A 27,470-nucleotide genomic window follows, 5' to 3' on the forward strand; every position below is an offset into this window, starting at 1 on the left:
TTTCTAGTGCAAGTACTTTATTTATTAATATCTAGTAATTAAATATTTTAACATGGCTAGCAGGACTAAGTTCATTACAAAAACACAGCACAAATGAAATTGTGGAGGCTATCAGAAACAGCTGTTGAAACAGTGCAAAATGATGAATATTAAAATGAAAATTGAAATATTACAGGGAATGAAATATCACGTCACTTTTATAACAAAGTACTTTAAAAAAAAAGTTTTGGAAAGTTAAGTGGTGTGGTATCTGGCAAACTCCGTTACTTTGTTGTGTGTGCAGGAATTTTCAGAGGATTCCATGAAAGCAGTAATACTCAGTCTAAGATTAAACATCAGAAGTACTTTCTCCTTCACTCGAAACAGCATCCATGCATGTTCATCGCAAAGTGCATCACATTTTGTGGTGGTCACATGGTGGTTTTAGCTGGGACGGATTAAATTTTCTTCATAGTATCTAGTATGGGGCTGTGTTTTGCATTCGTGCTGGAAACAGTGTTGATGACACATGTATATTTTAGTTAATGCTGAGAAGTGCTTACAAGGAATCAAGGCCTTCTCTGTCTGTTGCTCATGGCTGTTTGGTTTCCTGTCTCTCACCAACAAGTACGCTGTGGGTGCACAAGGAGTTGGGAGGGGATACAGCCAGGACAGCTGACCCCAGCCGACCACAGGGATATTCCCTGTCACATGGTGTCATGCTCAGCATATTAAGCTGGTGGAAGAAGAAAAAAAGAGTGGGATGTTTGGAGTGATGGTGTTTGTCTTCCGGAGTCACCATTACACATGATGGGGCCCTGCCATCCTGGAGAGGCTGAATACCCGCCTGCCCAGGGGAAGCAGTGAAATGATTTCTGTTTTGCTTTGGTTGTGTGCATGACTTTTGCTTTTGCTATTATCTGTCTTTATCGCAAAGCAGGAGTTTTCTGGCTTTTATCCTTCTGATTCTTTCCCCGGTCTTGCTGGTGGGGGAGTGAGCGAATCGCTGTGTGGGGCTTGCTTGCTGTTAAACCATCACAACGTTAGAGAGTTGAAGCCACAGTGTTTTTTCCTATTTTATGTACTTGACATACTGCATACTGGTATGTCTCTGTTGCTCTTAATGATTAGGACTGGAAAGATGTTTTAAATGTAGCAATCATCCACTTTCTTTACCACTGCAGCCTGACTGTAATTCTAACTATCCCAAAGTGATGCATTTTCATTTAAAATTCTAAGATGTATAAGCCTTCTTTCCCTTTTGCCTTATGTTCTTCAGGTAAATCTTAGAATTACAGGTTATTAGGTAATTTGTTGAGTTGAACTAAAGGCTAATGATTTTTTTTTTTTTAAGTCAGAATTTATACTTAAGTGGAAAAATATCCTACAGCTTTTGCATAAAAAATAAGGCTCCACTTGTTAGGTTATGACCACCTATTTAGAAAAGCTTGGGAAACACAATATTAGTACCTGTGAAAATGTGTCCATTGATGACACATTTCCAGTTGATGGAAAATTCAAGGACAGATTTCACAAAATGAATCTGGAATCACGGTAATGCAAGACTTGTCTTTGTCTCTGCTTTAGTTGGTTGTGAGATGGCAATGCTTGTGTCTGTCAGGATCCTGCAATACTAATTGGAACTAAGTATATGCTCCTTCCTCTTTGATGAAGCCATCCTTTACAGAAGGGAAACTTTTTAAGTAAAACAGCACAAACCTCTCTGTATTGTCCTCAGACTGCATGCTGTATGATGCCAGAGAACATCAGGTGAACTGCTGGAGGAAACTTAGAAGTTCTGAAGGTGAATTTATGCTCCACAGGGTAAGTGGGGAGTTACACATTCCTGAGAATGAATGACGAGACTTATATATAAGGCCTGCCTTATATATAAGCACACTGTGAAGTACTTGGCACAAATACAGGGCAATAATCAATGGGCCTAAGTTCCAAGATCACAGTTAAATATCAGCAAAATCTCTCTTAATGGGAGTAACAGCATAGATTGTCTGTGGAGAACTTTTGGCAAAAGTAATTCAGTGTCTACTGAGACAACGGAATGCAGCTTCTAATTCCTTGCTCTGCAAGGAATTCTGGAATGTTCTGGAAGATGCAAACTTTACCTAAAAAATTATTTCAACAAGCAATACTCCAAGATCTGTCAGAAGCTGCAACACTTATCCTTTGCATTCTCTTTCCTCCATATGACTGCACAACAAGCTCTTAATAAACTTTTAAAGTTGTTTCTAAGCCTTCAAATGGAAAAAAAATAATTCTTTTACTTAAAGCCTTAGACCTTAGTGGCCTAAATGCTACTCTGTCCTGACTGGAGAACAGGAAAAGGGCCTAAAGATTTTTTTTTTTTTAGCACGAACGTGCACGCAGTCTATTTTCTAGAATTTGTAAGTGTATTTTTTTCAATACGGCAGCTCTCGTAGGCATCAGTAAGAGCGGGGTTCTGATTTCCCCGTTTCCTGCAGGGATACACAGGGAACGCAGGATGCCAAGCGCAACTAGCAGGGCGTAACCTCACCCACCTTTAACTACAGCGTCAAACGAGCGGTGCTGCCAAATCCGGGGACCACAAGACGGACAGCAGCACTTTTGAGAACTGCCAGGCGCCGAAGGATGCCGGCATTTCGGGGGCCGGTACCCAGTAGAGGACTAAAGAGAGATGCGCTTCCAAGCGCCCCGCCGCTGCGGTCTGGCATTGGCTCAGCCGCCGCCGGGCACGGGGCAATCCCTGCAAGCCAGCCCTTCTCATCTTAAACAAGTACTTTTGCCGCTACTAAGGAGAGGCTTGAGGCGAGTGAGGCGCGCAGCTCCTTTGCCGTGGAGGGCTGTTTCGCGGGCAGAGCGGGGCCGGGGGTGGGCGGGCGGTCTCCGCCCCGTGCCCGAAGCGCGAACGCACCTCTCCGAGCGCCCCGGGCCGGCCCCGCCCCCTCGCGCTGCCCCGCCCCACCTGGCCCTCAGTGGCTGCCCGCTCTGCCCACCCGCAAGCCCCGCCTCCTCCCGGCTCTCCCCGCACCTCGATTTGCCGGTGCTCCCTGTCAATCACCCGCGACAGGGCGAGCGGCGCGTCCCGCCCGCAGCGCCTGAGCCGCGCTGGGGAGGGGCGTCCTCTCCGAGCGCCGCCGCCACCGGTCTCTCTCCCTCCCTCCCTCTCTCCCTCCACCCCGGAGCGCCCTCCGGCCAGCCCCGCTGCCGAGCCCCCGCGGCAGGGGCGGGGCGGGGCGGGAAGCGGTGCCGGAGGTGAAGGGCCGCACACCGAGCCTGCGCCCCGCTCCCTTCGTGTCGCCGGTAGGTCTCCGTCCCGGCCGCCTCTCGGAGCGGCGGCAGCCGCAGCACCCCCGTGGGCCGAGGACTTGGAGCGGCTCCCTCCCCGTTCCCACGGCGGCCGCGGGGCGGGCAGGGGCCGCGGCGGCTGTCGGGGCGGCCGCCCGGGCTGCGTGGAGCGGGACGGCTGTGCCTGTGCGGGGCTGTGCCTGTGCGGGGCCGTGCCCGGGGGTGCGGCGGGGCCGGCGGGCGCTGCCGCCGGGGGCCTGCGGGGCTCGGCCGGCGCGGGAGGGGCCCCGCGCGTCCCTGCGGCTGCGCTCCCGGCTGGCAGGAGCCGCCGCTGAGAGACCTCCGGGTGCCCTCTCCCGAAGGAGCGCTTCCCTGGCGGGCATCGAGTCGGGTTTGCAGGAACAAGTGAGTAAGTTCGCTTTCCTGTTCTGTAGAAGCAGGTTGCTAGAGTGCGGTTGTGCTGGGTTAGCGGGTTAGAGTCAAATTGAGCTGCCAGTGCTCTGCTGTTTTATTTTTGCCTTTTATTTTGCTTTTTATAAAGTTATTTACAAACACACTCTGAATATATTGGTTTTAAGTTTGGTTAATTAAAGTCTCGAAGAGTGATGTTTGAGGTGATTCGCCGTGGAACTTGTACAGAGCTTATTTTCAGGCATTCCTGTTGACTTTGCTGGTACACCCTTAATGAGCGTTAAAGTGACATGCAGCGTGTGAAAGGAATTGGAATGTAATCGAAGATTCTTTTTTCTTTTTAGTGCCCTTTGTACGTAAGAACTTTTGTAAGTACATACATAGTTAGAAATACATACTGTGCAAAACTATCCTCTATTTTGCATGTCCTTAAGCATGTTCATAAGTGAGGCACACTGATAAGCATATTAAGCCTTGCTACCTGGGTTATGGCTACTTGTAGGGATAAACAACTTCCCTGCTCTGTAGACTCACACCTTTTCAGAACACAAATTAGTATCATGTAGATGCATTTTAACATTTGGGACGTTAAAATCCAAAATGGGAGTAATGCAATTTTACTTTTAGAGGGAAAAGATAAGGTAGAGGTTTCTGTGTTAACTATATTTTAGGGGATGTCTTCTCTCGACCTCAGCATCCTTTGATAAGAGCAACCTTGAATTGAGAGGTTTCAACAGTTAAACAGTATTTTCAGTGGAAATAAATGGTATTTTATTATGCTAGCTTGAAAAGGAGAAATTACCTTGCAAACAGCAGACTAGTTACATCAACTGAGGATGACTTTCAGCTAATGAAATTAGCTAATGAAATTAATCTTTTTCTCTTGCCATTCTACTTTTGAATCAAATAGTTGTATTGGCTCATAAAATGTAAATTAATTTTAGAATCTAGATTACCAGTTCTGATACAGTGATACATCACATTTTCTGTAGGGATTTTTTTTTTTTCCTGTGTGATCAAAATAAGTATATTTAAGGTTAGTTAAGAGATTCAGCCTGTTTGTTTGGAAGAATTACAGGCCCTATCTTAACCCTTCTGAAGTTGTTCTTCCCTAAGAAAAAAAAAGTAACTGAACCTACATAAGAGTTTTTCCTCATCCAGTTTACTTATTTACAATTGACATGGCTGATTTTACTTCTTGTGGTAATTTTTCAGTTTTTAATAGTCTTATAAATAGATTAAGTGCATTTTTAAAGCTGATGCAGTTTATCAAAACTTAGTGTCCCCACTGCATCTGCAAGGTTTGTCCTATGAAAATAGGGCTGTTCATGGTTCACTAGTTACTAAATTGTTCTGTGATTAGAAATATCAAAGTTACATGCATTTGTAACATCTTTACTTTTGTCTTAAAAACTTGTTTAAAAAATATTAGGAAGTTTCCTGCTGTTGAAGATAAATTTAATTTAGTTATGTCTTTGAGACAAAAATAGATCAAATGTGAAGAATAGGGAAGTGCCAGTGGTTACTTTTCTTCAGTATCTTCTAATTATAAGGAGAACTTTCTAAGGAACTGATCAACTGTAGTAACTTTATCGAACTTTTCTGAAGTTATTCCAGCTGAACGTTTTTTTGTCAGTCTGTTGTAAACAAAACATATAGCTACTTCTTGTTCCTTACGTTTTTCTTTTTACTTTTAACTGATTTTTTTGGAGTGGCATACATAAAAGTAATAATGTAATTAGAGGCATACATAAACCACAGGAATCACAAAGTTGTAAGGGAGTTTGACATGCTGTTTCTTCAAAGTTTAAGCTCATCGATTCAGCTGCAAATTAATGGCAGGAGTTCTCAGTCGATCTTTCATACCTCACCTGAGGCTGTAAGAGCAAAATGCCTGACAGTACTTAGGGGAAGACTGGGACAGTGCTTTTTAGCGGTGGGCTGTGTTTAGATGATCTTAAAATGAAGATAATACCTGGGAGTTGTTTAACAATGAAAATTGTATGTTTCCAACTAATGTACCCTGGAAGAGTAGGCAAAAGAATTAAAACATGCTTTTGCTTTGCTTTTGGGCCTTTAACACTCTTTCAAAGGTGTTTTGAGACTTCTATGTAATTGGTTTCCTATGTCTGTTAAAAGGTAAAAATGTAACTTTGATGTAATTGTTGTATACTTTCTGACAATCCTTAATTTGATTTTTTTTTTTTTTGCTATGTAGGCATTTTAATGCTTCCTCAATGCTGAGGCAAAACCAATGCAGTGAAATCAAGCCTGCTGCTGCTGAGCTTGTTTTTCTAAGTGTATTTCTGAGTAGCATCTTAGACACTGTCACTAATGTTCTAGTGGTTTGTGAGCCAATGCTGAAATAGCTGGGTGAAGAAAAATGTGTGTGTTTAAGCTAAGCAGTTGCATGAATAAAAGCAGACTAGTAAGAAAGTAGTTAAACACTAGGATGATGATCACAGATAAAGGCAGTGACTGGGATGTCTAACCCTCCCTGTGATCTTAGGTAAGCCACTTATAATTTAATGTCTCCTCTTTGGCAAAGGGGAGGTGTAGAAGAGGAGACATTGCACACCAGTCCATGCTGCAGAATAGGTTTGGTTTGTGGTTACTTAGGGAGCTTTCTGAAAGCAGTACTTTCAGAAGAAGTTTTGAAGCTCTTAGTAAGTAGTAAAGTACTGAGCTAGGTTAAAAAAGTGTGGATTAATTTATTTTAGTCAGATTTAGCTCACCTGGTAAATTTAGTTCTAATGTTTTATGGGTGGTATAGTAATTGCCTTAAATTAATAAGTAGGAGGATTCTTTCTAAAAAAACTTGTAGAGAATATTTATAAATATTAAATATGCAACACTTTGAGAGTATTATAAATGTATTTACCAGTGTTTTCTTCTAGAATGTTTATTGAACTTCATGTTCCTTCATTTGTGACAGAGAGCATTTTTCACAGCATTTTTAATATCTGATGTTTTTGAGAATGTCTAGAAAAGCTTTTTAATAGCTAAAATCCACTCTTGGCTGTTCAAAAAGGGGTATTTTATACAAAATAAGTATACTGTAGGTATGGAAAGCTATAAAATTTTCTCGCTGTTTGTGTGTCTGGTGTCCTGCCTTGTGCAGTGGAGGTAGGAATGGGGGGAGACATTGATCAGTAAGAACTGTCTTTGCAAAAATGTTTACTCAGATAACTGCAGGTCACAGAAGTCCATGACAGACACACGGGTAAGATTTGTGTATTGAAGTAGGTTTATTACTTAATCTGACTTTGTGTAGAACATCACTAATATAATTACAACAGTGTTTTGTCATGCTTTATGATCCTCTCTGTAAGCTTACTAGCCAGTTATGCTTTTAATATACCAAGACTTTTTTAGTAACTGTTTTGCTTAACTGAAATCTATTAGTAATTTAATGTCATTTTCCTAGAAATAATTTTTCCCCTAGATTTACCTGGATAGTAATTTATACTCTTCATCAACCACGTTTTAATGTTTTGGTTTTGTTTGTTTATTTGTTTTTATTTGTTTGTTTGTTGTTTTTTGTTTTTTTTTTAATTGAGACAGGATGTGGACTGTAACAGTGGTGGATGATATCCTTTTCAGTAGTCCAAAAATACAGAGATATTTTATGACAAGCAGAGCCTACATTTCAGTTTGAAGTGTGTGGCTTGTCACACTTTCTTACAGTCTCTGGAATTATTCACTAGGTAATTTGTGAGATGCTATGCTCTTTTTTCAGTAAACCATGTACAATAACAGAATGTAGATGGAACAGATTCCAGCAGCAGCATAATTAAAGGTGCTGTTTGGGTGGCAGTTTGTCTGTGGAGGTTGCTGAGAACAAGTGTGGTGTCCTTTAAGAGATGCACTCAACCATTTGTGGAACACCAGCCATTGCAGCTGTGTTCCAGGCTGTTGAAAAGGCTATCTCTCTCTACTTCCAGGTATTTCCCTGCTTCATTCCCAGCTGTGCAGTTCTCTGTGCACTCCTGCTCTGCGTCTTGTCTCTTGTGTCTTCCACTGAGTTGATTCAGCTTCTGTTCAGTATGAGTTACTGTTGAGTGTGTGAGCTTTCTGTGGGGTTGGAGGTCTAATGGCTTCATTGAGGTGTTGGAGCACTGAGGCTGGAGCAGCAGGAGCAGCAGGTAGTGTGGCCACCTGTAGCAGGAGGAGAGCACCATTGTGCGAACCCATTATTTTGTCTAATTGCATTTTACATAACAAAATTTCAGACTTAGGTTCTATTGTGGCCTTAAAATGGTTCTTTTTGGTTCAGTATGTCTTTGAGCTTGAAGTGCTAATTATGTAGTAAATGTTGCATCTGTTATGTTGTGAAAGCTGCATGGGCTGTATTTTTTAATAAAATGCTTTAAAGATATGGGCTTCTGGCAGGTTACCTTTGTGATATTGGAAGCTGTGATTTAATCCGAGGTAGGGCACACCTCTGCAGCACAGAGGAAAGTACTATTTAAAAATTGTATTGTTATATGTAGAAAAATCCCATGAGTACCTCTCTGTATTTAAGGCACTAAGCATTTTCTGTTTTAGGTCTCTGAATTTAAATGAAGCAGCCAACATGACTGTATGTAAAGGCATGGAAGACTTCATATTTCAACAGCTTTTTAATGTAATGGTATAAAGTGATTAACATAACTGGTCTACTCTGGCGTCCAACTGGGAGGCCTGGAGACACACCATCTATAACGCTGCTGCTTCCTTTGAGAACACAGGCAGGATCACTCTTGAGGAGAAAAGACAACGCAGAAAGAATCGTGCCTTGCAGAATTTACCACCTAAGGAGTCTTTCTGCTGTGCCTTTTGCAACCGGACATACCTATCTCATACTGGCCTTTTTAGCCACCAACGCGCTTGTAGCAAATATGGGTAGAGCCCTCCCCAAATCTTTGCTCGTGAAGCCCGGCCATGATGATGATGATGATAAAGCAATCTTAGAAAGGAGTTCAGTGTTGCTTTAGGGGAGATCTGCTAGCTTAAAATGAAGTACATATTGAATTTCAGATACTATTGACATTTTTGATGGCAGTATGATGTCCATAAAAATACAGCTATCTTGAATCCTAGGTGTGCAGTAATTGTGGGAATATGAAGTAATACTACAGAGGTTGGAGTTGGACATGATTACATTAAGGTCATGTTTCACTCTAACCTCAATCACTAGTATTTTCTTAGTTGTGTCTTGCAAATACTTTCTTCCAAAAACAAAGAAGTTCAGTAGAAAATGTTTTTTCTTTCTCTTTCTGTGGAAGATCACCTCAATTGGTACACATTAATTTCTTGCAGTGTTCCAGGAGTAGGTTGCTCTGTGTATCAAGTTATAAAAGTTTCTGTTTAACATTTGCTGCCAGTAGGCTAAGGCATCTCTAAATGTGGAGAAATAACAAATGATGAAACTTGAATTTATGGGTAGCAGTAAAGAGGGACAGAAGAATTTTTCTAACAGACAACAGGATGACAGAATGACCAGATTTGCTCTTAAGCTTTTGTCAGACTGGGAGATAAATGTCTTTGCCTTTCAGAAATGCTCTTTGAATCTCTGATCTGAATTTTCCAGTTTTGAGCTTTTAAGTGAAATCTATTTATTACACTTTGAATTTTCTTCTAAAAAAAAAAAAAGTTTATTTTTAAAAGAAATAAGGAATTTTTATCTGCAGTTCTCTCATCTGCTGCCTATACAAATATGGAACTTTTTGGGTGCTTTTTACCAGGCTTAGGTTGTTATGCCTTTGAAGATAAGTTCCTATAAGCTTCATAAAATCAATTTATATAGTAGATATTAGCTATCCATGGTGAAGAAGGGATGTTACCTGTTCTGTATTCAGCTTGTAGCTTGTAGTACTAGGCTGGCAATAGTATATCTCCTTGCTGAGTGAGAAGGGAAGGTTTTATTGTGGGAAAAAACAAGGGGTTTTGCAAAAAAAGAGAGCTCAAGATTTATCAGAGGGAAGCCTGGGAATACTGTGGAAACATGGAAGATATCCAACAAGCTGAAATTACTGTACCGAGTCTGTGTGGGTGTTGAACACTAATCTGTAGATAGCTAAGCTTAGCTAATATTGATGCTTTTGAGGAACAATTTGCTTAGTCTGAATCTGTTTTAGTCTTCCTAAGTAGTACATTAAGAGTTTACTACACAGTGCTTATATCAAAGTACCGACATTTTCTCATTGTAGTGCTTGAGAATTCTTTTTAATTAAAATCCTTGTAGTGAAGTAGTTGTTTCAGACCTTGGAAAACTGATGTCAATAGCGTCAGGTTATTTTGTTCGCAGAACTTTGAGTTTACACCAGATGATTTCATATTCAGTGTTGTTTGGTTTTGTATAAAGCATTGAGAAACTTGTTTTTTCCCCTCAGTTCCATGGGAAGTCAGTGGTTTAAGTATGTTTTATATTACATTACTATTGATGAATCCAAGATCTTACCTAGTGTTTTTCATTAAATTTGTGTCACTATGCATCTTATGCATTCAATACAAAGGTGGCAAGCATGATTCTAATTGATGTGGTGTCTGAGACTTTACCATACCATTTTATTCCACATTAAGCTTATAAAACAAGAAAAAAAAGTTTTTACCGTTTAGAGGCTGTAATGCTCTAGTTTCAATTTAATAAAGGCATTTTAGGTATACATTGCAGTGAAAGCCATACAAGTGAGGAGAGTTGCAAGTATATTTCATAGTAAAGTAGTTGGATTGCTGTAGAAGGTACCTATTTAGTTTATGGAGGCTATTAAGAGAGCAGAATCACTTGATTACTGTGTAGTTTTTTATTGTCAGAAAACCTTGACAGATTTATAGCTGCAAAACTTACTCTGGAAACCTTTTCCTGTACTGTGAGTTATCCCTTTCCTTATATGCAAAGTTATATAACTTGACTTTGGCTCCCATCTAAGTTTTTGAAGTAGAATCTGACCATGTAATTAAAGATAAGTGAGAGGAGGAATTGTCTCAGTGAATTAGAAATGCTTTTAATTTTGACAACTGATCTTCAGTCACTGTGGAATGCTACAGCACACTTTGTACTTTATCCTATCAAAATTCTAACCTGAAGACAGAATTAATGTCTTTTGGACTTTGAGAAAATATTTGTTTTTGTTTTTGTTTTTTTTTCCTTCACATAGCACTGGAATGCTTCATTTTAGTGCTTGATTTTGTATTCAGATGTAGTTACGGCGTTAGATAAAAAGCAATGCTCTTTTTGCTTTGTTTTCTGACTTTTAGATATTTTAACTTCACAGTTTCTCTGGCCTAGTTTGAAGCTAATCTGTACCTTTCAGTTGTTCTGCTGTAACAGTTTAGTGCTGTGATACAATGTTTGATGTAGAAAATTGAAGCCTCCATTATGTAGTATTAGCTAGCTCAGCACTAGCTTTCTGTCAGCTGTGGACAATATAGCCCATTTAAGTTTGTATGAGTGTGGTAAGGAAAAAGTGGAAAAAACAAATGACTGAAATGTTGCTTAACCATCAGTGATATCCTTTCTCTGCTCTATGGTAAATCAGCCTTCATACTGTCACATTAGATTTTTAAAAATTATTCCTTGTGTTATCCTTCTCCCTTCTGAAAACTGACTTTCAGCTTTTACTCTAAAATGATGATTATATAATAGTGCAAGAAGTATGGACGCAGCAAAGTTTTAATCAAGTAAATGCATTCACTGGCATGGAATCCTGAAGTGAAGTTGGTGAGATTTTGTTGTGAAAGCCTATGATGAAGTGCAATTTGTGGATTAGGGCCAAACTTGTCTTCGAGGTCAATGAGAAAATATAAATGTTTATGCAGTGACCAGAGATAGCAATCTTCAGCTGATCTTTGTTTTGAGTTAACAGAGATGAAGTGATTGCACAGAGATCTTAATTGCTACATAGTTAGTCCAGTCTGTCATTTGTGAAAAACTGTATTGAGTTGGGGTGAGACTGAGTACTCTACAGGTCTTTTGATGTGACAGTATTTTGACCAGAACTGGCAACTGGGTGGTGGAGAACCATGAAGTTTGTTAGGTAGTAGCCTTTCAATTGACAAAATTAAATGTACAGAACAGATAATGAAGTTTGGGTATTGACAGCCCTCAGATTTGTTTATGTGACTTTAAACCTTGGTACAAGAAAAATTACACTAGCTTAACTAGAATAGACTTTCTAAACAAGCTTCAATAAAGATGAAGTATATTTTTGGTTACTTTTTGTACAGAGGAAGGTTTGATTAAATGTGTTAATAAAGCTGTTTTTCTGTTAGATTGTGTGCATTAAAGGAGGATTATATGTGGCCATAATAAGTTTGCTGGTGAACTTTCCCTAGGGAAATAGCTATATGCAGGCAAATTGAAAAGCTCCTTCCAGAATCTCGAAGTAATTGTGTTCATTGAAAGTAGTGTGTGGCAGTTGATACCGTAAATGATAAATGTAATTTCTTTTTTTTTTAGTATATGTACAACTAGAGAAGAAAACATGGCTTTTTAGAAGGCTTGGTTGTGTAAATTTTTATTCATGAGAAAGCCACTTGGATTTACCTTGTCATTTTCAATTAGGCTGCTTCTTTGACTGCATCTCATTGATAAGTGTTTGTGGACTGAGACTGTGTCTATGTAGACTTAGTTTCAGTTACATAAAATTCTGTTTTATGGGGGGAAATCATACAAATCTGTAGCAGTAAGCAATTTGTTTTCTTAAACCTTAATTTTCAGGTATGCTGACAGTCTAATTTGTACACCAACATCAATAAATTCTGTTCTTGTTTTGTTTTGCAAAACTACTGTGCTAATGTAGAATGGTTGATATTACAGAATGTAGAAGTGCAAAAAGACTGGACACTGCCTGAACAGTACATTTGTCTTAGTTACTCATAGCAAGTGAACTGAAGAATCTGTGAAAAACTTAGACCTCTAAGTAAAAAAGAAGTGGTAATGTAGAAGGTACTTGAGGTGCAAACATCGTGCTGTTGGAAGTTCTCGTAATGCAAACAAAGTTTAGATGCGCTTGTGACCTGCTAGTTGCCTTGGAGTGCTGAAGAGCACAAATCAAAATAGGTGTTTTGAAGCCATGCACACTGAGAAACAAATTGCACAGCTGAGCACCTGCATGATCTGTTTTAAGGAGATTTCATTTGCCTTTGAAATTAGGATATTATATTTGCTTTCTTAAATAAACAGGTGTCTTCTAAAGTGTGAAGAATTTGATGTGCATGTGATCAAAAAGTAGCAGTTGCTTTGTGTGTTTTCCCTCTTTGCTGCTGAAACTCTGGGAAGGATTTCGAAGTTAGTAATATATTATGTACTTTTTCCTCTGTGGAATAAATGTGGAGAGTGTGGGATCCCTTGTTCAGTATTTTGAAAGGCAAGCTGGCAGGGAAAGAAAGCGAGCAGTGGTTTTTGATGGCCTGAGTGTGGTTGGTGCCGAAGCTGATTCAGGTACATCCTTCCTTCTTGTGTGTCCCATGTATTTTTCATCTTATTATTGTGGATACAGCAGTCTTCCTATGCGAAACTGAAAAAGCCCATCTTTTTTTCTTAGATTAATTCACATCTGCTGCAAAATACTGTTTTTTTTTTTTTAGGGAAAATGATGTTCCTTCAGAGGATTTGCATGTTCCTTTTACAGTGCTTCCAAGGTAGTTGTTTACCTAACTGAAGTCAGAATAAGTACCTAAAGTATTCCTTGATGACTTAATTAACATCTGAAAGGATGAAGAAGTTTGAGGTGTGCTAGAGGTGGTAGAAAGGAAAGAGCATATAATACGAATTTGTATTTTGATTTTTTATGTTAAAAAATTAAAAAAACCCTATAAAACTAGGCTTCACTGGACTTGGAAGAGTAAGATTGAACTTCCCCAGTTATATGAAGTGGATTCCATTTTTGAGAGCAAAATGAGTTACTGATGAATGTTTTCATTATGTTGAGTTTACATTTAGAAAATACCTTCTAAGACTTGTAAAATGATTCAGTAATGAGCAATTTTGATAATGCAGTTGATAGCTGAAGAGAGAAATTGTGTCAGGAGAAGTTTGTTTGGAAATGTTTTTTGTTTTTTTTTCAAGGCTAATATCATGAGTTTGTACCATCTGTGGAAGTTTTTTGTACTGAATATTTCAGCACACTGATTTTGTTGTTAGTTTTGACTGAAATGCTAAAGATTTTGCTTTTTTTTTTCCTGCTTTGGAAATATGAAAAATGATGGAATAATATTTTTGTTACATTAATTGAATTATGCAATGAATCTTAACAACTTTTTATCTTAGAGTTTTCCTAGGAAAGTAATATACACAAAATAAATCTATAGACATTTATTTGTAACATAAATCATTGGAAGAGCAACTCAAGTCTTTTGGGTCACATGGAGATCATGTGAAGGCCTGAATTTCTCTCAATGGACTAAATTTAAAATAATGAAATATTGAATGATTAAAGAGTGGATTAATTTTTCATGAAAAACATGGATCTGACTAAATCATATATAATTTTAGAGATATTTCTCAATTCAAATTTTATCCCAAGAGTTTTTCAAAGTTAGAAACTGCTGTCCTAAACTTTGAAGGGTCCTTCAATTGTGAGCATTTTTGCTGTAGATTTGGAATTTCATAGGTGTTTTCTGTTGTGTGGAGACGTATATAAAAATGAATGAAAATTATGCAGTCATTTAAAGCTAGGTGTTCTTACTAACCTTAACTTTCCACAAGACATAAAAAAATACCAGAAATAGTTGATTTGATATTTAAATTTGTATTGATGATCTCTCAATAAATCTCTTGTTCTTGAGCTTAGTTTCAGATTTGTAGTATGAATTGCAGATTTTCTGTTGTTAAATACTTCAAAAGGAGTTTTGTTGAATAAAATCCCATATTATTCTCTCTGTAGTCCAAAAGTATTTGTAACATCTAAATGAATATTGGAAAATGAATGTGACTGTGCTTCATCTCTGGTAAGGGCTTCTTAGTAGATTAAATATTCCGTAAAAACTATGTGTAATCCTGGAGAAAGGCTTTTGTAAATCTGTAGCAGAGGCATTGAAAACTTTCTCTGAACTCTTATAGAAGGTGTGAAGAGAAGCTGTGCTGCTAGATTAATGTCAGTGCCAAAAATCATGAGACTTTGGGAGTAGAACTATGTGAACAAAGACACTTGAGGGGTGAGAACTGCAGAGGTATGAAAATGCCAGGAGGCTGAGTGAATTTTAAATACCTTGTGCTTAAACCAGAGATGTTTTTTTTACTGTCTCTCATAGAATGATAAAATGCCCTGGGCTGGAAGGGACCCACAAGGATCATCAAAGTCCAACTCCGGCAAAGGACAGCACCAATAATCACACCATGTGCCTGAGAGGCTTGTGCAAATGCTTCTTGGACTCAGACAGGGTTGCTTCTGTGACTACTTCCCTGGGGAGCCTGTTCCAGTAGCGAAGCACTCTCTGGGTGAAGAACCTTTTCTGAAATGTAACCTAAACTTGCTCTGACACAGCTTTGTGCCATTCCTTTGGGCCCTGTCACAGGTTACCGCAGAGAAGAGATCAGTGCCTGCCCCTCCTCTTCCCCTCACTAGGAAGTTGTAACTGCAGTGAGGTCTCCCCTCAGGCTCCTCCAGGCTGAACACACCAAGTGACCTCAGCCACTCTCATACGGCTTTCCCTCAAAAGGCCCTTCACCGTCTTCGTTGCCCTCCTTTGGGTGCTCTCTAATAGTTTAATATCTTATGTTGTGGTGCCCAAAACTGCCACAATATTCAAGGTGAGGCTGCCCCAGTGCAGAGCAGAGTGAGACAATCCCCTCCCTTGACTGGCTGGTGATGCTTTGCCTGATGCCCCCAGGACATGATTTGCCTTCCTGGCTGCCAGGGCGCTGCTGACTCGTATTCAACTGACCACTGACCAGGACCCCTTTCCCCGGTACTGCTTTCCAGCATCTCATTCCCCAGTCTGTACACACATCCAGGGTTGCCCCATCCCAGGTGTAGAATCTGGCACTTGTTCTGTTAAACTTTATAACTTCATACAGCTGGTGATTGCCCAGTCCTCTAATTTGTCAAAGTCTCTCTTCAGGGCCTCTCTGCCCTTGAGGGAGTCAAGAGCTTCTTCCAGTTTAGTATTGTCAGCAAACTTAGTATTCCTTCCAGTCCTTTCGTTCAAGTTGCTTATGAAGATGTAGAAGAGAATTGGTCTGGGGATGGAGCCCTGTGGAACCCTGCTACTGACTGGACACCAGTCTGATGTTACTCCATTCACTATAACTCTTCGTGACCAACCCGTGAGCCAGTTGCTAACCCATCACATGATTTTGTCCTGGGAGAAGGATCCTGGGGAGACAGTATCAAAAATCTTTATGGAAATCCCAAAAGATTATATCAGTGAGCTTCCCTTGGTCAACTAGGTGGGCTACATTGTAATAAAAGGACATGAAGTTTCTCAAGCAGGGCTTTTCTCTCATGAAGCTGTGCTGACTGTGACTGATCACTACATTACCCTTCAGGTGTTTTTCAGTATCTCTCAGAATAATCTTCTGCACAGTTTTACCAGGCACTGAAGTGAGACTGACAGGCCTGTAGTTTCCAGGGTCATCCTTCTTGCCATTCTTTAAAACTGAGACAATGTTAGCCAGCTTCCAGTCAACTGGGACCCCTCCAGATTCCAAAGACCATTTAAAAATCATCAAGAAAGGCCTTGTGATAACATTAGCCATGTCTTTGAGTATTCTCAGATGAATCCCATCAATCCTCATAGATTTGTTGGGATCCATTTGGAGCAGCAGATCTTGTGCATGTTCAGAATCAACTGGGAGTTTTTCATTAGCCATGGTTCTCCAGATCAGGGTGCTGGGACCTCCTTCCACCATCACTGGAGTTGAAGACTGAAGCAAAGAAAGCCTTGTTTCTGTCCCTGTTTGTGAGGTGACCATCCTCATTCTCTAATGGGCCAATGTTATTTCCAACTGCCTTTGGCTGTTAACATATATTAAAACACTCTTTTTATTGTCCCCCATACTTCTGGCAGCTTCAACTCCAACTGAGCTTTGGCGCATGCATTTTTCCCCCTGCAATAGAAAGCATCATCCCTGTATTCCTCCCGTGTCACCTGACCTTGCTTCCACTGGGCATACACCTTCCTCTTTTGCCTTATGTTCGAAAGAAGATCCCTGCTTCTTTCGGGAGGCTGGCCAAGCCAGCCTTCTGCCTCATCTACTTGACTTCTGGCAATTTGCAGTTGTCCCTTAGGAGGTGGTAGTTTAAAAATGACCAGCGCTGATAGACCCCAGAACCTTCAAAAACATTTTCCTGGGGGACCTTACCTACTGGTTCCCTCAGCAGCCTGGAGTCTACTCTCCTCATGTTGAGGTTTTGCTGGCACTTTTCCTCCTGACAGCAGAGGTCTTAAATTCAATCTCTTCATGGTTTCTGTGGACAAGGTGACTACCAATCTCCACTTCTCTCACAAGATCCAATCTGACAAGGAACAAATCAAGGAGGGCACTTTTCCTTTTCACTTCCCTTAGTAAATGTACCATGAGGTTATTATCCAGATGTTTTAAGAATCTTCTGGACCTGTTTGTGCCAGCTGTATGATGCTCCCAATTAACATCTAGCAAGTTGAAATCCCCCATAAGGATGAGGGCAGTTGTTTGGGAAGTATCTTAGTTCCTCAAAGAGTAATTCATTGGTGTCATTGTCCTGTCTGAGAGGTCTGTTGCAGACTCTGAGGATGACATCCGCATTATTTGTTTGCCCCTTAATCCTTATCCAGGGGCTCATAACTGTGCCACTGCCAACTGTGAGCTCCATACATTCCAGCCCCTCCATTACATACAATGCCACCCCACTGCCTCACCTGCCCTTCCCATCCCTCCTAAAGAGCCTGCAACCATCAAACATGGCACACCAATCACAGGACTCATCCCACTAGGTTTCACTTGTGCCAGTGATGTCAAATCTCTGGGACTGGGCCAAGTTTTGAACTCCTCTTGTTCTTAGTGCAGTGTGTGTGTTGGCGTAGAAACATTTCAAGTGTGGTTCGTTGTAGCTGACATGGAGCAGATTAGGGATCTCATTGTCACTCAGTTCCTCAAGTTTTGGTGTGCCATCCCATTGCTTATCACTGGCAAGCCTGTTTGTCCTTTTCCTTCTTCCAATCTAGTTTAAATCTCTATCAATTTTTTTACTTTCCTCTACGGTTCTTCTGCTAGTAAATGCTTTTCTTAAAATTAGAGAAAAATGTTAGTATGCTGGTAATAGCAGTGATATAGGATTTTGTAATTAAACTGTGAAAGGCATTGCATGTGATACCTAAGGGAGCAGTTATGGTTGCATGTTTCATTTAACTTTGTCACTCCTGGCACTGGAATGTTTTATTTAGCAGCTTTGATATGCTCTTTATCAGTTTATTTAGGAGTAAATCTGGAACATGAAAAAGGAATTAAGTAGATAGTTTGTGTTTTAAAGGTGACTTGCACACTTGAATTGTTGTGACAACACCTTGGAATATGTAAACTTGCATATAATTACAGTGATGCTACTGCTGCAGACTTAGGCATTTGAGAAACGTCTGAATAAGGAAGGTGCTTAAATGAGTTATTCTTTTACTCTGTCTTATATAGTGTCCTAGAGAGTCTTTATTGCTATAGAACAGGGTTCTTGTGAGGCAGTCTTTGATAGTGTTAAACGGGACATTTTCAACTGAGATTCAGAGAGCTGTGTAGACTTATATCTCTCTAACCTAGGGATGTTCAGAATATTTTTCAGCAGTAGTTGTGAGAGAAATTGTGGTTGAGTGGGCATGTATGATCTTTGGTAGTGATGTAATCTAAAGAGTTGGCAGTTGTTGCCAGGGCACTTGCAAAAGGAGAACTTTAGTACGGATATGATTAGATGGTTTGATCAAATTCTTGCAGCCCTGCAAGAATTTTTCTTGTAGCTGGTGTTGCACTGCACGATTAGGTTATGAATACTGAATCAAGGAGGAAAATATTAAGAGGATTTAAAGGAAAATTTCTCCAGTGTATATATAGGTAAAGTTGCTTGACTTCACAGATTTTCTGTAGCAGCATATGGTTCCTTAATGTGTTCTTTTGGGTGATGTGTGAACTTGGAACAATAGCAGCAAAGCTGTTGAATATACCAAGTGTATAATGAAACAGACAGATCCTGACTATGTTTTTCTAAATCACCTGTTTATTCACCATGTGTGCAATATTAGTGTTTATTTTCAATGCCTTTTATCTGTTTTCTATATGTCTATTTCTGTATGGATTCTTAGGGAGTTTTCAGTGTTCAGAGTTCTTCAGGATGATACAACTACACAACATAAATTTATATAAAAAATAGATTGATAATACTGGTGAATTGAAGGATCACTTTATTTACACACCTGTATAGTTCCATTAAAACTCATTCAGTTGCTCTCTGTAGAATTTTATTCATCAGAGAGAATGAAAAACAAACTTTTGAAGCAAACTGGATTTTCTGAGTTGGAGTCTTTGTCTATTAAGCAAGTTTTGTGTGCAGATCATTAGTGTGTAAAACATTCATCAGAGTAAAAATGTCTCTTTGAGAGAAGAGTTGTCTATCTGTCCTCTTCAAATATCACAAATTGCTTATTTAACCCTTAGGCCATAGATGTCTTTAGGGAATGGTTCCTTTGATACTTGCATTGACTTTGTTGAAGTATTTAGTCACCTATCATAATGCAGGAAAAACATCACTGAAGTTGTGAGTTCAAGTGCCAGAAAGTTTTGCGGTTCTAATGCATATGGGTGAATTACAACATGTTTGTGTAATGGAGCAGAGAACTGAGCAAACCCTCCTAAGCTAGCAATAACTACTGTAATTCCAGAGCTAGTGGTTTACTAGCTTGGTGAATCCAAGTAGTAAATTTTGCCTTTTGGCTTCTTACATCAAATGTGGTAGAAGCAGTACTGTCAGAAATATTTAATTCTCTATGGACCCAATAAATACAGCTGACCTTAGGTGCTTCTTCATTGGGTAATTTGTTTTGGGATGGTATTTGTTTTGGGATGGTATTTGTTTTGGGATGGTATTACTACAGTCTTGTGGCTAAATTTATTCCAGTAAATTTGAGTCTATATTCTGTTTAAGTTATGTGTTGATATGGACCAGTAGCCTGGCTGTCTTTTGCCATTGATCTTGTGTTTCTAAAGCTGAGCTAGAGATTCCTTTTATACTTCTGCACAGGTGTTAGGTGTGTGACTGTTGTCAGTCACCTGGAACATTGTCATCACTTTTCTTACTTGTCTTCACACCTCCTCTCCTTGCTTTTCAGACAATCTCTCTATGGTGCTTGGGCAAGTATCAAATTACATCAGAAAAATAAGACTTCTAGTAGCTGATGTTAGTTGGGCTTCTTAGTTACTCTGATATTACTTACTTTCTTACAGGTCTTCCAGTCTTGTTTCACTTTTTATCCTCAGTCTATATGCAATGTTTCTAATGAAGATCTAATTAGTTTTCTTGCTATGTAATACTATTTTGACTTTTTTTTTCATAGCTTCCTTTGCCTTCTCTTTCTTTTTATACTTGAACATAATAGTCAGTTCACTCCTATGACATCGCTTTATTAACTTGGCTTTGATGGTGTGTTTGCCATTATACTGATATTTAGTCATATATTTTTTTAACCAAGAATGTTTACATCATAGCAATATTCCCTAGTGCTGGGCTGAAACTTATTGTTCAAGTGTGCTCATTTATGTTGACAGAGATGAAAAATGAAAATTAAACAGAAAATCAAGCTGTGAGATGGATGGCTTTTTTTTGCACAGGTTGCCCATACAGACCATGTAACTAGCACATATCAAGAAAAGGGATTTGTGTAATTTAGAATGCTTACACTGTATGTGTTATTTTTTCTCTTTAGATGATGCATACTTTTGAATGATGTCTGACTTCTGAGCCTTATAAATTATGTTGAGTATGAAAAAAATCTGCTGGACTTTCCTTAACAGTCTAAGAAAACTAATGCAATTCCAATAATTTGTACTTTACTTGCATTTTGCGTCAGAAGTTTTTACATGCCAAGTAATTACAAATACTACAAATACATATGTCTTTGCCTTTTAGTGCTTTTCCTCTAGAGTGTGAGCATTATGGTGAAGAAAAGTTATTCCCATCAACAGTATAACACTGTCGTAGGTAAGTGCAGTATAAATAAATGAAAACCTTTTGTATTTCTAAGGTAAATACATCATAAAATGTTGTACAGGAACTTTAGTATGAAGAAAGTCATAAGTGCTGTACTTATTTCAAATTAGTTGCAGATTATTTTATTAGGAAATGTTGTAAGAGAACACTTGCGTCCTGGAGAAACTGTGACAGGAATGCTTGCATGTTTTCCTTTTAATATCTAGTGTGGGAAAAATGTATGGGACTTATGATGTTTGTTTAGCAGGTATCCTATAAAAGGTACTAATTTCTGTTTACATAAGAAAGCATACCCATAATGTAAGTGAAAGGGGAAGGATATAAGTTAGCATGTAATAGATTTGTCCAAATAATAGATGCATTTCTGGAAATTGAAATTTATGTTGATCATAATGTATTTGAAATAAGCAAATCTAGGATTGCTTATTGTTAGTTCTCATTGAATATCCAGTAAAATATGGAACATAAGTATTTTTTTCTTCAGTATTTAAAATATATATGTGCATTTTATTGCATCAGGTGTGCTGACCTTTCTAAGAACTAAATGGTGCCTGTGAAGTTCTATCTCAACACACTTAATGTCTAGTTTTATTTCTTCCCTAGCTTTTGTAACAATAGTTGTGAGGAAGAATGACCTGTTGTTTCCCATTGAGTCTATTCCTCTGAGATCTGTGGTTTGGAAAGTGATGTTAGGGTATCTGGTGGTGGTGCTTAAACCTGAAAGGTTATGTAGTAGCCTAACGTGCTTGTCTTTTTCCCTTAAATGCTTCTGTCTATACCATAACACACCACTGCATTCATTCCTCACCTCTGAAATCCTTTTCCCTTGCATTAAGCAAGTTGTCTTGGACTGGAATCTGCGTTTGTTTTTTTTGGTTGCTCTCAGAACAAGTCTTTCATTTTCCCTTTCATAGTATTGTGGTCATTGGAAATTCTTTACCAAACAAATTTCCATGTACTTCACTGTTCAGGTGACAGGTTAATTGGCTGTTGATTAATGATTTTTAAATATCATTTAGTTTTAATCATGGTATGAGTACATATGATTCAGCAGATGCAATTATTCAGGTGGCTGTTCATATTATTTGGTATATTTTCTCTACTTGCTCTTTGATTTTTGAAATGTAGTAAGCTATGAGGCAAGTAATAATTCTACTTTGTGAGAAATGGGTTTAAGAAATGAAAATGTCTTCAGCTCAAAGTATTTAAAATAAGCTCCTGGTGACTACCTTTAAAATAGGCTGTAGCACATGAAATGCATTTTTTCAGAGGATGTTTTCTTTTACAGCAGTGTATTCCCAACATTGAAGCAAAGATAGCAAAATAATTTTGGACAGGTATTTAACTTGTCCTGAAATTTTGCCTATGCAGTAGCCAACTGCCTTGTGGATTATGCATTTTCACACCATTAAATAGGAAAAAATATCCCAAGTTTTCTTGAGGTTCTTTATTGCAGTAGTAAAATAACATTGCTTTTGCTAAAGTTTGTGTAGGAATTAGTGTCTAGTCAATGATGCTAAACAGTGGAGAAGGGGACTGGGGAAGCAAATTTATGACTTAAGTGTGGTAGGGTAGAATAAGTAAATATATTTTATTTTTAGATTCTAGGAGTTACTGAAAAAACTGAAGTGCCCTCGCCATGGGTTTATAAATGTGCATCTCAGAAATTTTAATTTGGAAAAGATAATATATTTATATAACTTCCATAACTGCAGTGTGAGCATGTTCTTAAAACAACAGATACCACTTGAGGGGGAAAAAAATTTAAATAAAATGCTTTCTTTTGCAGAGCTGGCGTAAGATGGATTGAGAGTCTAAGTGTCAATTTTAAGTGTGTTTATCTGTTCAGGAAGTAGTTTTGTAGGGTGTTTTTTTTTTTTGTTTGTTTGATTTTTTTGTTTGATTTTTTTTTTAATATCTGATGTATGAAGTGTTGAGATTTTTTAGCACACTTCAGTCACACCAATAGCTCTTGCTCCTACATCCTAGAATCAGAGGCTTTAATTTTAAAGAAGTGCTTTTCATAGATCTGTAAAGCAAATATAATTAGTTATAGCTTAATTGTGTGACTAGTTGGAGGGAAAGATAATTTTGTACAAGAATAACTTTATTTTTCTTTTAACAGAATTCCTGTAAATACTAGTAAATGTTGCTGATGTAGTACATTCTGGAGATACGTTTTTACTACAGATCCTACCAAGGCTTTGCAAACAGGATGAACATGTTGCTGTTGACTGCTTACTGACAGTAACCAGCTGGGCACTTTCCTCATGATGTTCTCATTCTTACATTGTCCAATTGGAGTTTGCTTGTACTGATTTTTTAAAAAGAGGAAGAAATCAAAGTGGAGTACCGTAAACTTGACATGGAGAATAAAAATAAAGACAAAGATAAGCCAGATGAAAGAATGGCACGGCCTAGTGGGAGATCAGGCCATAATACACGTGGAACTGGTTCTTCAAATTCTGGCGTGTTAATGGTTGGCCCTAACTTCAGAGTTGGTAAAAAAATTGGATGCGGTAATTTTGGAGAACTACGGCTAGGTAAGATCCTTGTTTCTGTATTTCAGTTTACATTATTCAAGGCCATTTTATGCAGGATAAACATGAAAATCTCTGTATGAATACACCATGCAGCTTTTCAAACTGCTTTGAAACTTCAGATGCGCAAGGCAAATTTAAGCCATCTTTTGTGGCTTTACCCTGCCAGTGCAAGCTCCGTGGTTTGTGAAGAATCTCAGTAGCAGGAAACTTTCTGGGATTAAAAATGTTTTCTAAATACGTGCAGTGCTGTCCTAAATTCAGTCAGTTGTCTCTTCCAAGGCACTGGAAGTTACTTCATGATTATTGTAGTTTCCTCTATTTTCTGACTTCCTGAAGCAATTTATTCATTTGTATTTGATACTAAATGTATGTGAGACACGTCCTTCTCCTGTAAGTCCAGTTTATAGTACTGTGGTCTTGCAGATCTCTTCCAGATACTGTAGCAGACGCTACAGCATTTTTAGTAGCAGCAAGCATTTGGATTCCTTCCTTTTCTTTCTGGTGTAGTCAGGCCAAACACTGAGCTGCTGTTAGACATGGGCAGTGAAAATCCATCTGTAGAGAAAATTTGGGAGTTGAATAATTAAATCACTTCAGTTCCCCACTGAACAGATGGCTGAATATCAAATGGTGGAGAAAGCACAGACTGAGAAGGGACTATAGGGTTTTGAAGAATTTGGGCAGCAAAGCTGGAAATATTACCATTTATTAACATAGACACGAACTGTGTCTGTTTGGAAGACTATATATTTAATTTTGGAGACTTGGATTTCCATGATGCACAGCATGATTAGCCACGGTTTTCAAGGTGTGTGAATTCTGTATGTGTTAACAAATTAACTTGACACCTAATGGCAAGAATTTATTCCAGTATTCTTGAAAGGCTTGAGTTAATGCAGTGCTTCAAGCTTTAAAGAGGGGTGGATTTCAAAGTTAGATATTTGCGACTATGGTGGGCTATGTAGGTGTTGTTTCTGTTCATCTTTGCCTGCGGGACAACTACTACTCATTGTCCTTCAGGCAATATTTCTAATATAGTGCTTGCATAAAATATAACTTGTTTTAATATAGTGCATTCTGAGGGCTGTCAGGATGTAAACAAGCTTAGCAAATTAATACTGTAGAGGGATTAAAGACAATATTGCTGCAGCTCTGACTGAGGACACTGAATTTAACAATCTCAATAATAGGTACTCTTGTTATTTCTAGTAATAGTTAAACAAGATTGACACATTTTGACCTTTACATTGGTACATATGTGCCTTTGCAGTCCTCAAGTCAAGCTGAAACTCTGTCTTTCAATCTTCCATAACTTTTGTATACTGGCTTTGAATGATAATTTTTGTTTCAAACCTCTTCGTGAACTAAATCAAACCAGAAGAATTAGTGTTACATGAAGGCAACTACAAACTAATAAAGTTAATTTTTTCCTGTCTCTCATCTTGGTCACAACATACAGAGTTAATTAAAAATTAATATCAGATTAACTCATTTGCTTGCAGCAGGTACAGAGTGAAATAATCTTTCATTTTAAATACAATATTAATTTAGCTAACACGTAGTCTGACAGTACTGAAATAAAATAGAACAAGGAAGTAAAAGAAATAGGAGGAAGATAATAGGGCAGTGTACTGTCCTGCAGCAGTTGGACAAGGGCAGCCTTTCTCATTTTAGTGTCTGTGGGTTTTGCATATATACTAGAAGTTTCGGGGAGTCCTTGTATCTTCTCTTCGGGGCTCCTCTCTTGTGGCAGCCGGTGGCAAATTCACCATAAAGCAAGATCTTAGGGAGGTGGTGGTCCTTCATCCTGGAGACGTGCCCTGCCCAACGCAGCTGTGTTCTCAGCAACATGGCCTCTATACTCATAAATGGTGCCAAATTCTTATTTATTATTATTTGTGAGGTAAGATGTTTTAAATGTAAGTTACTGAAAACAGGAGTTAAGATTGGTGTTATAGATTCTGATTTGTTTGTTATTTTTTTCATTTGTGTTGGTACAGTAGCAAGTATTTAGTGGGCACCTTTTCTACAAAGATGCACACAAGCACTTTGTTTCGTATGCTTCTGCAAATGGGAATATTTGAGCATGTGTTTAAGGTCAAATCTGAGATACTTGAAGGAGGAATAAAGTTGTTAGAGCGGTGAAGTTGTGCTCAGGAGACAGAAATTCAGTTATGAATTGGTAGCTGTTATAGTTCTTCCACTTGAGAAGAAAGCAATGGTGAGACTTCTGTAGTGACTTGTGGATCCAAATGGTAGCAATAAAAATGTAGCAAATGACTGTGATTTGCAGCCATTACCTTGAAGAAGACTAAGTTGATTTGAATATTGGGCTGTTAATTTTAAGGGTCTTCTGAGTTATAGTTAAGATAAACTGATGGATTAGTAACAGAAAGCTTGTTGCTGTTGTGATGTATTACTCAGTACCTGTTATGTGTTTAGAGACAGATTAACAGGGGTGTCAAATCTGCTCTTTGCCATATTTTAAAGCGACAATTGTCTTGACTCATCATTCTGATGTTACTTCAGAATACATGTGTCATTACAGCATCTGGCTACTGTAACCCTGTATCCAGTTACTTTACTGTAAATGGATTTGTTACCTACTCCAAGTAGCTGATTTATATATCTAATAGGTAGAGTGAGCAGGGCTCCTGCAAGAGTTTCTGTGAGTATCTTATGGAGTGTAATACTGTGCAGAGACACAGAGGCCACTTCAAACAAAGTACGCTTTTTAACAAAAATTTAACTGAAATAATCATGAGATAAGAGAGAACCATTTAAGATGCCTGTATTTCCACTCTAGTCCCTGGAAAGGTCTTGGAATTACACAGCATATTGGTGGTCCAGTTAAGGCATGCTGCTCATATTGATTATGTGTCTGTTACTGTGCAGCCCTCAGGTAACTTGCTTTTGGTAAAGTTGATCTCTTAACAGACGTGATGTTATTGTATCTTGTTTCAACTTTACAAGAGTACTCTATTTTTTAAAATAAGAGTCAGACCTGAAATTGTAGTTTTTGACTATCAGTGTAACTCGATTAGAGGATGGTGCTGATAACACCAAGGCAGGTTCAATCCCTACATGGACCATTCATGTAAGAGTTGGACTTGATGATCCTTGTGGGTCCCTTCCAGCTCAGAAATTCTGCGACTGTGATTCTGTGTAACTGTCTTTACAAGGAACTTTTTTATATTGGTCCATGTCTCTTCTCTGATTTATTTAACAAAATTGAGCTTAACATGGCAAATTCAGACCTGAGTAATATTACAGAGAAAAAAAGTAAAATTGTCATTAAAAATAATGTATGCTAAATGCATTTGAAGGCTGTAAAGAAACAAAAAGTGCTGGAAGTGACACCTTACTTTTTCCTTTATTTGCTGTTTTTAATTTTACGCCTATAAAGCTTGTTATAGCATTTTAATCTTTGCATACCATTTGAGTTAGTGCTTGTTGAAATATGCTTATCCAGTTACAGAATCATTTTTAAAGCAGCAAATGCATTTTCCAAATGGAGTAAGCATATCAGTAATGTTCTTGTCTTGTCCTAACTTCTAGCTTAGTAAATTACAGAACTGAGGAAAGGAAAAGTCCTAATTAATTTGAACTTTGGTGTTTCAAAATCATATGACAATATTAAAGTAAGTTTCAAATAGCAATAAAAATGAAAACGTGGAATATCACATTCCATTTATAGTAATTTATCAATTTTCAAGTTTTTTTAGTACATAAAAATTTTACAAACTTAGTGACATAGCTGAAACTCTCAGTGAAATTGCCACTTCTTACACTGTTCAAGAAGAAAGTTCTCTCTATGGTATTAGACTAATAAAGCTACATTTCTTAAGTCACTACCAGAACACCTAGCACCTTAGATGAAAATGTTTCAAAGACTTTCTTGATGTTTAAATGGCACTTTACTTGAACAGAAAAGCCAATGTCTCACGTTCTTGTTTTTATTCTTTTTTCAAGGAAAAAATTTATACACAAATGACTATGTGGCAATTAAACTGGTAAGTTAATATTTTTTTAAAGGATTTGGGATAAAAACTAATCAAATTTTTCCTTTCATATATATAATAATTTGATTTCTTTAATGGAA

General features: G+C 38.3%; 1 protein-coding gene across 11 annotated transcripts in view; it reads left to right on the plus strand.

Moving 5' to 3' along the window:
• The first annotated feature begins 3,079 nt into the window (after positions 1-3,079).
• The window catches only part of CSNK1G3 (casein kinase 1 gamma 3), a 65,495-nt gene continuing 41,104 nt past the window's right edge, over positions 3,080-27,470 (plus strand). For 2 of the 11 annotated variants that reach the window (XM_064642253.1, XM_064642259.1), the window contains exons 1-4: positions 3,536-3,669; positions 20,745-20,816; positions 22,951-23,368; positions 27,341-27,381. In XM_064642253.1, the coding sequence (XP_064498323.1) occupies positions 23,191-23,368; positions 27,341-27,381 (219 nt within the window). In that variant the 5' untranslated portion in view covers positions 3,536-3,669; positions 20,745-20,816; positions 22,951-23,190. Of the gene's footprint in view, positions 3,280-3,533; positions 3,674-20,744; positions 20,817-22,950; positions 23,369-27,340; positions 27,382-27,470 lie in introns of those variants that run through there. The other 9 variants (XM_064642255.1, XM_064642258.1, XM_064642256.1 and 6 more) reach the window with 9 other exon arrangements.

The sequence above is a fragment of the Pseudopipra pipra genome, chromosome Z, assembly GCF_036250125.1.
Source record: "Pseudopipra pipra isolate bDixPip1 chromosome Z, bDixPip1.hap1, whole genome shotgun sequence".
NCBI classification, from domain to species: Eukaryota; Metazoa; Chordata; class Aves; order Passeriformes; family Pipridae; genus Pseudopipra; species Pseudopipra pipra.